Below are 16,431 nucleotides of genomic sequence, written 5' to 3' on the forward strand. Positions count from 1 at the left end.
TTTAAAACTGCCGGGCACAGCAGCGTTTTGGTGTAAAGGTGGAGGAGTGTGCGTTCCTCCACCTTTGTCAGTGCGGTTATAAAAAGGGATGCTCAACAACAGACCATTTAGTTCGCCTCGAAAACACAATAAGAGAAGCTTTTATACACAAACAGCATTGTCTTGCCGTTTTCTTCGACATGAAGAAGGCGTATGATACAACCTGGAGGTTTGGGATCCTCCGTGACCTGGGCAATCTAGGTATCCACGGCAGGATGTTAAACTGCCTCACTGACTTCCTTTCAGACCATTCTTTTCAAGTACGCCTGAGATCAACCCTGTCTAGGAGCTTCGTTCAAGAGAACGGGGCTTCTCAGGGGTGTATTTTAAGCACGACATTGTTTATTATAAAAATGAATTTGATAACTAAAGTAATCCCAAAGTCCATCCTGTATTCAGTGTACGTCGACAATCTTCAAATAGCCTGCACTTCCTCAAACGTAGCAACATGCGAGACACAAATACAGTTGACAATGAATAAACTAGTTGCATGGGCAGATCAGAACGGTTTCCAGTTCTCCACACAGAAAACAGTAGCCATCCTTTTCTCGCTGCAACAAGGCATACAAGCCAACCCATTTATACATCTGAATTGAACACAGATACCCGTCAAAAATGAGCATAAACTTCTAGGGATAACTTTTGACAAAAAACCCAACTTCCTGCCTCATATGAACACACTGAAAAAGAAAGCCTCCGGATCCCTAAATATACTCAAAGTACTGTCACGTAAACGTTGGGGTGCTGACAGGAGGTGTCTTTTACAAATCTATCGCACAGTGCTGCGCTCCACCTTAGACTATGGATGTATTGTTTATGGGTCAGCGAGACCTTCGTACCTGAAACGACTAGATCCAATACATAATTTAGGTTTGCGTCTTTCCTCTGGTGCTTACAGGACGTCGCTGATAAATAGTCTTTATGTAGAAATCAACGAACCGTTACTTACAGATAGAAGAACCATGCTCACCTGCTCATACATTTTAAAAATCCGTTCACTGCCCAAACACTTATGTTACCCAATAGTCACAAAGTGCCCATCTAGAACATTGTTTAACAATAAACCACTCGCTATTAAGCCACTCCTTCTGCATTTTGAAGCGATGTGCCAAAAGCTCGGCATACTAGATACATTACCTGACATTGCTCGGAGACAAGATCCACCACCTCCTTGGTAAAATTTTCCTGCAATCTGTGATCTCACTCTTACTCAGTTCCATAAAAAACAAGCTCCGCAACAACATATACTGCAAGAATTCCTTGCACTCGAAGAAAAATACAGTAGTTTTACGCAGTTTTATACAGATGGTTCAAAAACAGACGTTTACGTAGAAAGCGCAGTGGTCCGAGGGAAGTTGGAGAAAACAGTACGACTTCCACAGTGCTCATCCATCTTCACTGCAGAATGTTACGCAGTCTGTGTGGCCGTAGAAAAAATAGAAAACGAAAACCTCACCAACAGTATTATTTACACAGACTCCCTCAGTATACTTACAGCTCTGCACTCTAGAAATGCAGTCACTCCGATTCTTGGTGACATCATACACAAGATAGTAGCAGCGAAAGCTCGAGGACAAAACATAAAACTCTACTGGGTTTCCAGTCATGTCTGGATAAGAGGCAACAAAAAGGCAGATTTCTGCGCTGCTAAGGTTTGTGGGAAGGAAATAACAAACGTAAATATACCTTTTAAGGATTGCATGAACTTAGTACAATGTAAATTAAGAAATAAATGCCAGTCGTCTTGGAACAATGAATTAAATAACAAACTACATTTGGTAAAACCGGTTTTAGGTGAATTTAAATCATGTGTTCACCAGGAACGTTTTAAGGAGGTGATTTTATGCAGTCTTCGGATAGGCCACATGCTCCTTACGCACAACTTCCTGCTAACAAAACAAGACAAACCAGTTTGCGAATGCGGAGATGTTCTTACTGTTAATCACATTTTATTTTCATGTGCGAAACTTGAAACACTAAGAAAAGTATTTTACTCAATTTTATAATGAATGCATTCCTTTTCATCCAGCACTGCTCTTAGATGATAATGCTATTGCTAACATACCTTCCGTTTTTAGCTTTTTAAAAGAAGCAAGGGTACTTGAAAATCTGTAAATTTTAAGCCACTGGTTCACTTTATTGCATGGTAAACCTCAGCCACTTCATCATTCCTGAGAAGAAGGCTGAAGTTCTTTATTTGATTGGTTGGGAGCCTCAGGGTCCTTGCCCAGCCAAGGATAGCCGCTGAGGCTACCTTACCATTTTTAGGGCTTTTACTATTAACTATTTCCAGATTTCCTCTTCGCTGTTTTTTTCCAAGCAGTTCAATATTTTTAGGCCATCTACACCATCGACGATTCTTAATATTCCTAAACATTCTACGGAAAACCATTTTTATACTTTGAGCTTGGCTCATGATGGCCTTAGCTGCCTATGTGCCGTAAAACCCAACAAAACACAACACGCATGCACATCTATCAACCTGTGAGAGACAGATACAACTCGCATTAAACAGACTAGTAGTTTTGGGCACACAGAAACAGTTTTAAGTTCTCCCCATAAAAAAAACAGTAGCAGTTCTTTCCTCACTCAAAAGAGGCTTGGAGAATGACCTCACCCAACACCTAAATGAAACCATGCTACCAATAAAACAAGGACATAAATTTTTAGGCATAACATTCGATAAAAAACTCGCATTCGTGCCGCACATAAACACAATGAAAAAGAAAGCCTCAAGATCTCTAAACATACTCAAAGTGCTCTCACGAAAGCACTGGGAGTCTTACAGAACATGTCTTCTGCACATCTGTCGCTATTTGGTGCGTTCCTCCTTAGATTATGGGTGCATTGTGTATGGTTCCGCAAGACCGTCATACCTAAAAAAGTTAGGTCCAGTACACGACTCAAGCCTACGCCTCTCATGTGGTGCATACAGGATATCTTTCCTAGTCAGCCTCTATGAAGAAACAAATGAACCCCCACTTGAAATCAGAAGAACTTCTCTAACTTGCTCTTTAATGTAAAGTCTCTACCGAAACACATCTGCTATCCAGTTGTAATGAAATATCCTTCTACAATAATACTGTATATACACCTGTAAGGGTCACACCCATATATGGGCCGCACCCTGTTTTCCTGAAGGAAATATTAAAAAAAAAATCCCTGTAACGTGTGCTTGATCGCGGAGACCACACATTGCGCACAGGCGCTTCCAGGTGCCGCCCACGAATGGCGCCCGAGGCCACGACTCATCATCACCATCGTCAACTTTTTCCTTCACCGCGATCTCCCGCTATCCATATCGACATCAGTATCACCATCTCGAGCCTTTGTGGCTCTCAAAGGCACGGGAGTTGTGGTAGCATGTTAGTTCACCGCTGTTGTGGCTTCCGCGTGCTGCCGCCGAGCGTTGCAGTTTTAGCACGATGGGCAAGCACCTTAATAGCTACATGGCTGGGAGTTTGCTGTAGAACATGGCAAAGTGTGCGGCGGGCATGAAATTCGATGTAGCCGAGAAGTGCATCCGACGATGGTGCAACCAAAAGGAGGCATTGAGGAACACAAGCTGCAAAAAACGCACTGTTCGAGGCAAGCCGTGCACGTTTCCTGAACAGGAAGAAGAGCTGCTCTGCTAAGTGATGGAAGTGCGGAACAACGGCTACGTGTTGATAGCGGACATGCTGCGCAACTTCTTATGGGATGAGCGTGCACCAGAGCACAGCACCAGCTCAGAGTCTGAATTCTCTGCGAGTGACGATTGAATTTAGAATAAATGCCGCTCATTCCGATTGGTGTGTTCTTACTCTAAATTTTTTTTTTGCACATCGTGTGTTTTGGCTGCACCCAAAAATTGGCCCTCACATTTGGGAAAAAAGTGTGGCCCTTACATGCGTTTGTACGGTATTCACCGACAAACCTCAAGCTTCCCGGCCACTGGTCTTGTGATTCAAAGAGATACGCCACAATCTCAATATACAGGACATATTACCTGACATTGTCCAAAGACAAGATGTACAATTTTCCATGGTACAATTTTCCTGAAATCTGCAATTTCAGTCTTACACAGTTTTGCAAAAAAACAAAATCACAACAACATATTATAGTACAAGAATTTCTTGCACTTGAGGAAGAATACGGTTCACTGTTTTTTATACTGCTGGTTCAAAAACTGTTGGTTACGTTGGCAGTGCAGTGGTATGTACGAGGGAACTGGGAGGATACAGTACAACTTCCACAGTGTGCATACATTTTCACTACCAAATGTTACGCCATTTGTGTAGCTATAAAAAAATAGTAAAGAAGAACCTCACGAAGCGTATTATTTACACAGACTCCCTAAGTGTACTTACATCTCTTCACTCTAGAAATGCAGTCACTGTGCCACTTGGTGACATCGTACACAACATAGTAACAGCCACAGTTCAAGGATAAAACATAAAAATGCTGCTGGGTCCCGAGTTATGTCGGAATAATAGGCAACGAGAGAGCAAATATGTGCGCTGCTCAAGCTTGTGACAGTGAAATAAAAATAATGTAAATATGCCCTTTAAGGATTGCATGAACTTAGTACAACGTAAATTAAGGAATAATTACCAGTCTTAGAACAACGAATTAAATAACAAACTACACTTGGTAAAACTGGTTTTAAGTGAATGGAAGTTGTGTACACGAGGAACATTTCAAGGAAGTGATCCTCTGCCATCTCTGAATAGGCCACACGCACCTTACACACAACTTCCTGCCAACAAAACAAAGAAATCTGTTTACGAAGAATGTGGAGATGAACTTGCGGTTAACCACATTTTATTCTCTTGTGCAAAACTGGAGCAACTAAGAAAAAAGTACTTTATTCAATTTTATAACGAATACATTCCTTTTCATTCAACTCTGTTTTTAGGAGATAATGCAGTTGTTGACATGTCTTGTGTTTTTAGCTTTTTAAGGGAAGCAGCATTTCTCGAGATTATTCTGACCAACAGCTTCGCTAGTTTTTTGGCAGACGTCAGCCACTTCCTTATTCCTGAGAAGAAGGCTGAGGTCTTTATTTGGTTCATTGGGAGCCTCGATATCCTTGCCCAGCCAAGGATAGCTGCTGAGGTTACCCAACCCCTTTTAAAGCTTTTACTAGTAGCCATTTCTAAAATTTCTTTTCTATGTGATCACTAAGTAGTACTGATGATTTAGGCCCTCTACACCACCGATGATTTTTCACATTTCTATGAAATTCAGCAAAAAACTTTTCCTATACCTTGTGCTTGGCATATGATGACTCTAGTTGCCGGTGTGCCATAGAACACACCACATGTTAACGGTGCCACTTCAACAGCCCAAGACATGTCTTAGAGAACAAAATCTGTTTTTTTTCTGATGTATTCTACCTGATGGGCCTTTGTGTGCGCATTGGGCCAGAGATGTAAGCCTGCAGCTGGTCACATGATAGCTTTCTTTCAAGGCCAATAAATAAAGTTACATAAATCGTACCTTGATGGAAACAGCGCTGCTAGCGGTTTTTCAAAACGAACTTCTACTTTTCAATTGACACTTCGTTCCTCAAGTCAGTAATTCTAAAGATAGCTAATTATGCTTAAATAGTTGATTAACTTTGGAAAACAAAAAAAAAATACTGCAGACTAGGCCACGCGACTGTGAACAACACTCAGTTGGTTTCACTGTGCTAGGACACTTCGTCTTTTTTAAAAGCTTGGTTACATTTAGCTGGCACGCCTGGTATATGGCACTATATGCACGAAGTGATGGCATGAAACAGTCATGTTATCCTACTTGAAAACAGCACTGGTCTAGTTTTCTTATCACCATCCCTTTTTTGTTCTCTCTCTTCTGCAGCAAGTGCTATTTGTTTTTTTGTTCCCAGCTTTATTTTTGAGGCTCCAACGGCTCTGAAGCTGCCCAGCCTCTCTAATCTTGCTCTTTCCCCCATGTAGCTGTTATCAACTATACGAGCAGGTGCACCATGTGCCTTTCTGTCCTCCGCAGGCAGCGCCCATGTGGCGCCAATATCTGGCCATCTCTACGCCGTGATAATGTGTGTTGCGCCAGCGTGTCAGTTAAAAACTCTGCTTGCAGCTGTTTAAGCCCTAAGTTATTGAGTGGGTGCATTCTGTGCCTACGCGCCTTTTAGTCTGGCGGTGGCAACGCACGGCATGTGACGTGCACACGATGCTGAGGTCTTGCACGCAGCATCATTGTGCGCCGCACACAGGCAGAAGCGAAGATGCCCTGCTGTTCCGCATCTACAGAGAAAGCTTCCACTCAAAGAAGCGCGCCCCCGCAAGACAGCTTCTCCGCACAATGCCACGAAGTTGCGCGAAAGCTATCTTGTTGGGGTGTGCTCTCTTGCATTTTTCCTTTGCTCTACAGCATCGCAAAGATGCCCTGTGATGCCGTTGCACGTTGTCACCGGGGTCACGGTTGCTACGAAAGCTCTTAACCAAATCACATGCAAAACAGTTCGTGTTAAGTGGATTTATTTTAAATTGAATTATATGGGAAACCGACCAAAAGGTCTCGCATTATTAATGTTATTAGAGAGTTCGTCTTAACTGAGTGTGTCTTAATGAGAGCCTACTGTATTTTTGTCGTCGCAGGGTGTCTGCATGCTCTTCTTTTGCATGCGTGTTGGGCAGAAATAGATCAAAGCCAAGGCACGTGGGTGTTTTCAAAACCTTTTGAAAGTTGTATGGCTTTCTCGAGGCTAAAAAGGTTAAGAACCCCAAACCTATAGTTGTGGGTGAGGTGAAACATTTAAGCTTTACAGTTTAACCCTGTGAGGCACTTTGTACACTGCATTGAACACTACACTTGTACACTGCATACATTGCAAAGTTATAGCTTTTTGTGAATGTGGGCTGCCCTAACACTGATTTCCTTGTTGCATACGAATCTAGAAGCATTCATATTGTAACTGCTGTGTATTTTACATTACGTAAGCAGCTCAGGAAATCATATTTCACAAAACTATGAAGTTAGCTGCATGTGCGTCAACATTCCTATGAAGGCTGATTTTGCCATTTTATTCTAGGTGTATTTCATTATGTGCAGCTTCTCAGAAACTCTTACTTGGTTGCAAAGTCCTCGCATTGCCCACTTGACAAATGCCAGCGATTAACAGCCAGCGGTAACCTTTCACGGCCATAATTTTGTGCATGTACACTAATATGTACAAAGCGCCTTGGTAGAACTGAACTGTTTGCTCCTTCCCGCCAGTGGGCATCTAGCTGTGCTCAGCAATGTGTATGTGTATTTGCAAGTCACTAGCATTTTTGTCCAAATTATTATCTTGCCTGCTTTTTATTTTACCCCCAAAAATACATGGTGTGACAGAAAAGTATGCCCAAAACTCATTTCATACCAAATCAGGGACTATCCTGCCCATTGACTTTGGAGAAACAGGCAACAAAATTAACAGAATGTGACTATATTACACTTCAGCTACTTTTTAACATGTGAATGAAGCAGTAAAGGAACAGATGTATTCAGGACTGTGCTGCTGCAACAGAATAAAACCTTCCTTAATATCAACTCAGTTGATTCGGGAAGCCATGTGTGATGCAGTTTGGCGCTAATACATGTAGACTTCAAAACATTTGTGGGCAATTGGGTCAGCTTTATCTCAGTCACTGATCATCGCTGAACCCATTGAAAGACTCGGCAGAGTAGGAAAGAAAAGGAGGCGGACCTCACTAATCTGTCCCACAGCTTCATCATTTATTTATTTTATTTATTAGTGCCTCAAAGGCCCACTAGGGGCATTACATGATTACATGAGGGGTGGGCTCACATGTCATTTAATTAGGTCAGTGATGAATGATTTGAAGGATTCCAGGCCAGGACGGATGAAAGCTTCAGCGGGCAGGTTGTTCCAGTCTCTAGCAGTCTGGGCGAAGAATGATTTCAGATGCGCAGAAGTGGTTGCTCGAGGTGTATGAACAGCTTTCGGATGACTGATGCGAAGTGATAGGCGGTGTGCTGGGGTGATTACAGAATGACTCAAAGGGGAATGATAAAACCTGTGGAAAGGGCAGTGTCTGGTTATTTTCCGACGGGATTCAAGGCTGGGCAGGTTAGCTTTTGTTTTCATTGCTGTTACGCTCGTATGATATGAATAATCGGACTATACGAATCTTACCGCGCAGCTCTGGACGGACTCAAGGGTTTTGGCTAGGTTAATTTGTTGGGGGTCCCGAATTGAGCATGAAGATTCAAGTTTCGGACAGACAAGAGTTAAATAGGTGGACAGTTTCACAGAAGCAGGTGCTAAATGTAAGTTACGTTTTAGGTAACCAAGGACACGTTTAGCTTCGTGGGTTATGTTCATTATGTGGGTCGTCCAAGAGAAATCCTGTGTTAGGCTGATTCCTAAAATTTATATGAAGATGCACAGGATATTGTGGAACCGCGAAGGGTGTAGTTAGGAGCAGGATACAATTGACGACGATGAAATGATATTAGAGTTGTTTTATTAACATTTAAGGACATTAGCCAGTTTGCGCACCACTCTTCCACAAGTTTTATGTCGCATTGCAGATGGTAAGTGTCTCTGTCATTAGTGATGCTCCGGTAAAGGCCGATTCACACAACGGACCGTTCGCCCGCGGCCCATGCATCACGGACTGGACAACCAAGGAGGTTCAAGTGCCTCTCCCCTCGCAGGAATTAGCGGCGGCCCGCGAAGATGCACGCGCTAGCTCTGGCAACCACCGCTCTTGCCAATATTTCGGCTGCCGCATTCCGCTCAGTGACTTTGAGCTGGCGCACTGTTTTGACAAGCCCCACTGCGTTCGCTACCATGGCAAATTGATCGACTGGGCTAGGCCATTGAGGAATTGGACAAAGGGCCGCACCTGCACCGTTCAATCGCAGTCATGGGTCGGGACGAAAAGCCAGTTTGACCGGTGTTTCCAAACACTTTAAAATAATATGGCAACAGTGGTAAACATAGCGCGTTGTCTGCTCTTTTGGTCCATCGCATCCGGTTGACGTCATGATATCGCATTTTAGTGGTGCATGAACACGTGATGTGCGGGTTACGGGCGAACAGACTGTCGTGTGAATCGGCCTTAAATGACGCAGTAATCGGCGAACAAACGAATGGTGCAAGACAGATTACTTGGGAGGTTGTTAATGTGATTATACATTATACAACTTTCAGGGGACCGCTTGAAACTGTCACATAATCTGGGCATCGTATGATCGAAAATCTTGCACAAGTGACGCATTCACGTTACAAATGCGTCCGCTACACTAGCTTCTAAAATTAATTGTTCTTTTCCCCGCGCGTTGTAAAACTGCACGTTTTCATTCTGTGAGAATCGGTTCTAAAACTGCGTGCGGTCTGGCCTTTTGGCGTCAAGGAGGCGGGTTTACATGAGGCACACGTGCGCACCAATCCCAGCATGTTAAGTAGACGCCACAAGCACCTCAAAAATGATAATTTGGACGACACACCAGAAATTACAGTTGCCGACGGATTTTTCGGTCTCGAAGGGACCCGAAAAATGGTCCGAATAATCAAACAGTCCGAAAAATCCGTGAAGTACAAAAAAATCACTTTATTAAGATGAAATCGGCTTAAAAATGTCACTGATTTTACCTTGCAGCAAATTTCTCTTGCTGACAACGATTTGCACCTGTATTTGTGCCAAAGTTGTGCTTTCACTACATGCTAAACAGCAAGGTAACCGCATTTAGTTGAAATACTTCCCACGCTTCTTTGACGGACCCGGCGGGGCCATGTTGTCCACAACCCGAGTGTGCATTACACCGCTCGTCAAACACACAAAGATAAGGCACTTTTCGGTCAAAGCGGCGGAACCGCCGGACGCAATCACAAGACGGCGAATGGATGTAACTTCGTGAAGATTGAGCGCCACTCGGTTGACGCGGTCAGAGAAACCCAAGTCACGAAACGGCGAATGGCGAACGTACGAGACCCGCCACGGTGGCTCAGTGGTTAGGGCGCTCGGCTACTGATCCGGAGTACCCGGGTTGGAACCCGGCCGCGGTGGCCGCTTTTCGATGGAGGCGAAACGCAAAGGCGCCCATGTGCTGTGCGATGTCAGTGCACGTTAAAGATCCCCAGGTGGTCGAAATTATTTCGGAGCCCTCCATTATGGCGCCTCTTTCTTTCTTCTTTTCTTCTTTCAGTCCCTCCTTTATCCCTTCCCGCCGAGGTGTGAGATAGCTCCTGCACAATTTCCTTCCCCGAACAACCAATTTTCAACGTATGGGACAAGAAATAACTGCCCGCGAAAACGTCGGGAACAAAAGCCAGTTGACGGCGATGACAATCCGGCTGCCACCTCGAAGTGTCAGAGATCGCAGTGACCTCTACTGGCAAAAATGAGGTACCGAAAGTATGTCAAGCCAATCCAACTGCAGCGTAAATCCACCTCAATCCAAGATGGCGCCTTTTGCGCCGGCGAAAAGCCGATAAGATGGCCGATTTTGGCCCGCAGGTGACTGAAATTAGTCCGAAAAATCGAACTTTTGGACTTTTGAAGTCCGAAATATCCATCGCGAATATGTATGCGCTTCTATGGGGTGACTGACGGTGCCTCATCGAGGTCCGAAATATCCTACAAGTCGGAATTATTGGAGTCCGAATTACCCGTCGGCGACTGTACTCTGACTCTTCGAAGACCTTTAGTGGCGCGCAGTGCATCCATGCCGGTTACATGTCTCTTTCTGTTCAGACATCCTCTAGAACTGCTGTCACTCTGCGGCAACAGGTAGCAGTGCCTGTACTAGAAATTCGCATCATAAAGGAAGAAAGAAAACACGATGTTCACCTGTAACGTGACAGCGTGCTGCTCGCTCCTGGCTCACTCGGTGTCACTAGGCCTAACGTGCTTTGCACTGAAGCCACAGCGGAAAGCGGTTTCGAACTAGCCGCCAATGATAATAGAAATGTCTAATCTTGTTACAGCCTCTACAGTAAATTCATGCTGGTATGAACGCACAGTTGATTTCCCTAACACCTTCGTCAGCGAAGCGTGTGGGAAAACTGGCCAGGCAAGCCACCTCGCACTGACAGTCGTGAGTCACAAAGACGAAGTGAGTCAGTCTGAGCCATCGGCAGAACCGTCGTCACAGGCCGTTGTACGCTCGATCGCATCCTTTCACGCACATCTCTGTCTTGGTTCCGATCTGGAACCGACTTGGTTGATGTCACATCTGCTAATAAAGTGCTCATTCCGGTTGGTTCCCTCTGGCTATCGTACGAAACAGGGCATGCATATTTTTCCGTCGTATAATCAAGGCTATTAATGCATTATCCGTATGGGAGATTTGCTTAGCCTCTGCCAATTCGTCGTAAAATGCGGGCCGTCATATGGACGGGGGACGCATAGTCAGGATTCCACTGTACTACAGTAATGAATGTCTCCATGCTGAAGGGAACCAAATGCAACTGGAATGCATCGTGACATGTAATAACTTGAATGCCAGCCTGAACGTTTTGAGTGTATCTCTGCTGAGGCATAAGCCTGTAAGTGAAATTTACTTTTGAGATTTTATTTGAAATGTACTTTTAGGCGATTTGTCCCTTTTCAGTTACAGTCAAGCCCACATATAACGGCCCCACTTAAGACGAACTTTCGCTTGTAACGAGCGGGACTTGCGCGACCGTCAAAATATACATTGTTTCAATGGCACAAAATCACACGTATAACAAACGCCATTAAGCCCTGCTAATCGGTTACAGCAAACGGATGGCATAAACACGGCGGCGCGATGCGAGATAACCTGCCTCCAGCCCCTTTGTGCGCCCGGCGCGCGGTTTGCTTTCCCAAGCCTCATCGCAGGCAAACTGCCCGCCCCGTTTCGTGTTGCTCTCAAGCGAGCTACCCTTTCCCCGCCCCTCCTCACAACTTCACTCCCCTCTCCTCACTCCCCACTCCTCACTTGCGCGTGGCCTTCGTGAAGCAGGCCTTCTGTGGGAGCCAAGAGGTGGCTGCACTGACGCTCACGGACGCCCCTCATTAGTCTCTCCGCTGGTGCTGTGCGTCTGTATCTTTAGCTTGATTGGCTTGATTTCCGCCTGTGCACGTTGTGCATCTGTCTACCCATCGCACGCTTTTGTCATTCTTGTTGCGGTGCGGACGTTTCGTTGGCTTCGTTAAATCTCAGGCCCTGGTTGTAATTTGGGATGGTGGACAGGAACACCGTGCCCATTTTCATTGTATTCAACGGTAGAGATGATGAAAGCGGCCAGGGAGGAAGTGACGGCCACTGGCGTGTGGAACTGCTTCCGCAAGGCTGGCTTCGTCGACACACTGTCTGATGCCGAGCCTGATGCTTCAGAAGATGACCAGCCCGGCGGCGATTTATAGCAGCTCGTCGTCCACTCCGAGATAGGGGGTCATGACATTGTTTGTAACGATTTTATTTCTGTCTGTGACGATACCTATACCGCGGAACCATGCACGGACGAGGGCATCGTTTCTGAAGTGCGGGACGAGAGTTACGCGGAGGAATCAGATGAGGATGAAACTTCGAAGTCAGCACCCGTAAGCGCGCCTGTAGCAATGGGCTACATAGAGAGCCCCAGGCAACTTGTCTATGCCAAGGGCCTCGGCGAAGAGCATGCTTCTGCTTTAAATAAACGGGAAACCTCCCTCATCGGATCTGCACTGCAAAAACAGACGTCCATCACGGACTTTTTCGCAAAGAAAAAATTTTGTGTTTTGACAAGCTACTGTCTTTAAAGCTGTGGTCCACTTACTATGAACTTCGGGATATAACGAACGGACGCCGCATGATGCTCATGTTCGTTATAAGCGGGCTCAACTGTATCTACATTGGCTTATGCCTACGACAAGCTATGGTTCGGTGCGAGCTTTCTTTCAGCTTTATTTTTTCCATTATTTTTCTAGAATCTGAGTTTGACACCTGGAGCATAGGCCAGAGGAAGCACATCGAACTTAATCTTGTTACTTTGTGGACACACCTCACAGTTCACTTTGAAATCAGACGGAGTGGGCAAGAAAGTGTGATGACTAGAAGAGTTGTTCATACTACCTATCATCGGTCACTTGTTAACTAATGCTTTTCAGGACGACTTTAAAAAATAAGATAAGGTCTTTCTTGTGAAGGCATTCTTTTTCATACTTCATTTGAGCCCTCACAAACACCATTACGATATTCAAGAGCATTTGAGTAGTACATGTTTTTGTTTGAAATTAAATTTTCTATGTGTTGTATATATTTTTAAATGGCTGCCATGCATATATTTTGTTCACTAGTTCTCCCTATGTTTGCTTTCAAGGAACAAGATCTTCAGCTTGACTGTTGACCATGGCCTACCATTCATCTCTGGATGCCGTGCTACTGGTTTTCACCCTCACCCGAACGAGCCACCTCTTTATGAAGTATGTTTGTCTTCTCTATGTGGTAGAGCCCTATAGATAGGCTCATATTGTTAACGTTACCTTACCTTTGCAAAATTGAAGCTATAGGCTGTTTAATGCCCCCACCTCCACTTCTGTGAACCCATGCATGTTTTTAGGGTTGATATACAGCAATGTCATTGCTTTTGACCAAAATTCTCGACTCTAAGCTTGTTCTATGGCAATTTTAGGGGCAGCTCATGTACAGGCTTCATAGCATTTCAGCACATGAATTAAAGCACCAGTTCCAAAGCCAGTGTAGTGTGCCTTACACATGACAAGGTGAATCACATCTTGTTTTGTTGTGCTTGCAGGAATGCAGACACGTCAAGGTGGAAGACAAGGCACAAGTCATAGTGGTGGATCTTCGGGTATAGAAACAAATGCTTGCTTCACCCTTTACACAGTTTTGTCGTAAAGTGAAACTTAGACACGCAACTGATGTAAATGTGAAAACACAAGAATTGAAAAGATTATGCTTTCTTTTGTATAGTATACCTATTTGCTGCCCATAGTGACAGGGCCTGGCTAGAACATCCAGTGCTGAGTTACTCTTAATGCTAGTCGTAACTGAGTGCAGTCACCGACCGATCTTTCAACTCAAAGGGACCCTAAAAAGACTTGTGAACCGCGAAAAAAAATTAAGCACTTTATTGAAATGAAATTGGCCTCAAGTCACCAATTTTTCCTTGTTCCACATTTCGTTTACAAACGACAAGACTAGCCTGTATTTGCACGAAGTTGTGCTTACGTCGTACTTGCTGGACAGTAAGTGCACGGCATTTGTGATTTCTGCTACCACTGGCTGCAGTAGGCCACCAGAGCTGTCATCAGAGTTCGACTCACTTTCCAGCTGAAATATTTTTTGCGCAAGTTTGTTGTCTACGAGGTCTGCGCACATTTTCGGGGTTGATGCCCACTTCAGCAGACTCGAGGAGCATGGTGTCGGGTGGATGTCCATTCTATTCCCATGTAGGTGAGCAATTAGGTCGTCACCACTGTCTGTAGCAAAGTCATTGTAGGTGTGACAGTCTGCCTCCACGTCATCAGTAGTTTCTTCAGCGGTGCAAAAACCACCATGCCTGAAGCAATTGCCAGTTGTTGCAAGTTGCACTCCCTTTCGTGCATCCGCAAATGTTGAGCACCTCAAACAGAACTGTGCTGTAGGTTTTTCTATTGTCAAGACGAAGGACTGTGTGCCTCTGAAGACAGGTTTGATAATGGGCCTGGAGGCTTTAATGCAGAATTTTGTCCTTGGCCTCCACTTTGCACATTACGAGTATGGCAAAATTTTGTCGGTTTTGCATTTAACCATTAGTTCATCATCTTCTGTGCTTCCCTCACGCAGCTGGGGCCAGCTTGGGCGTACTTTTTCATGACACTGCCTGAAAGCGGAAGAACATGCTAGGCATGCCCATTTCACGCTTCATCATCATCACTTCACAGAGTGCTCTGAAGGAGCCATCTTGTGTCTGCACCCTTGTGACAGCATATAAATGTAGGGGAACATGCTGGACTTTTCCTTTCAAAACGAAAGCTTTACTGGCCTAGTCAAGCCAGGGTCATCGACATTGCAGTTTGACTTTAATGTGGAGGAGCGTGGAGGTGTGGCAACCACGTGACATACCACATCACTCGTCGCAGCGGCAAGCATGCGCCGCCTCCATGGCAACCGCTGTGCCGACCACCGCCTTGGCAGTTGTGGGCACGTGACTAGCCACGTGACTCGCCATTTTCTGGGAAAAGGAGTCGGCGCCGCTGTCGTGGCATTCGCATTGTAGTTCTCGTTATGGACGGAGCGAGTTGGCTGGAGCCGTCTGCGACGTCGGGACGATTTTGCTAAATCACACTTAGCTGAGCTAAACTGCAACCATTTTTTTTTTTCACTTATCTTTGTGGTTGCTTATCGGAGTTCTTTGAAGGAGTAGCTGTGCTGTAATTCCTTTGTTGAATGCTTAGATTTTATAAGGCCAGCCTTCAGAATTTTCCTTGTGGCGAGTGTAACCTCAATAGATTAAATGGAGAACTAAGGTGACTGATTATGGCTCGCTCTCAGCTAATTTAGTACGAAACATCGTTCATTCCTAAGGGGTGAGTGATGGTCTCTGAACAAGTTTGAAATATCCTACTATTTTTAATTATTGGAGTGCGAAATATCGGTCGGCTACTGTACTGTGTTCCCTTGGTATGACTAAACAGCATTGTTATTGACCCCAGCAACAGTTGCGTCTGAAGAAAAGCTTTACACAGAAACTGTAGTCTAGAAAATAAGAACAGCTTTAGGAGCTGTCAGTGATATTCTCAGAACTGTTACGTGATCTGTTGGGCTTTTGTTTTAAGGAAGTAAGGGAAGCCTCGGGAAAGATTACCTGACTCACTTGGGAAAATGGAATCCCCAGTTAATATTTATTTAAAGTCTTTCACATTGCATGATTTGCACAAAACTATTTCTAATGCTGCATAACTTGGAGCATGCACCAGTGGCCACAAAGTTGGCAGCCAACTATGTTACACAGAATAAATTGCCTTTTTTTAAGACCGTCTTTTTTATGCTTTTATACGTATCACCTTCGGGCCTAAATGAGTTGTGCTGAGCATGTGTATTTGCAAAGTTATGTGAAATAAAGTCTCAAGAAGTCCAGTCTGTGGATTGTAACAATTAGGTTAGAGGAACTTGAAAACCATGAATGCAGGGCTTGTATGATTGTCCACACACCTGTCTAGAGTGCTGTGTTGTGTTGGCACGCTGTATTATGTAATTATGACGGTCTCTACTGCCTGTCAAGCCCGATATAGCTTTTAAAGATATGAGGAATTAAATATCATCCATGGAAATGTGCATGCACGTTAAAGGGACATTAAGGAGAACTCTATCAAATTTTTTTTGTTGGGAAAATTTGATAGTTCGGCATTTCATGGCTTTGTTGCCGCCTGTGCGGGAGTGAAAGATGCATTTATTTCAAAGAAATTTGGATTCGGAGTTGAA

The 16,431-nt window shown here is 44.5% G+C and overlaps 1 protein-coding gene across 1 annotated transcript in view; it reads left to right on the forward strand.

Moving 5' to 3' along the window:
• Positions 1-16,086, forward strand: part of LOC144115403 (STAM-binding protein) — a 53,051-nt gene extending 36,965 nt beyond the window's left edge. The window contains exons 9-10 of the mRNA XM_077649776.1: positions 13,325-13,427; positions 13,760-16,086. Coding sequence (XP_077505902.1) covers positions 13,325-13,427; positions 13,760-13,822 — 166 coding nt within the window. The 3' untranslated portion in view covers positions 13,823-16,086. The remainder of the gene's footprint in view (positions 1-13,324; positions 13,428-13,759) is intronic.
• The last annotated feature ends 345 nt before the right edge of the window (positions 16,087-16,431 follow it).

The sequence above is a fragment of the Amblyomma americanum genome, chromosome 1 (genome assembly GCF_052857255.1).
Source record: "Amblyomma americanum isolate KBUSLIRL-KWMA chromosome 1, ASM5285725v1, whole genome shotgun sequence".
Lineage (NCBI taxonomy): Eukaryota > Metazoa > Arthropoda > Arachnida > Ixodida > Ixodidae > Amblyomma > Amblyomma americanum.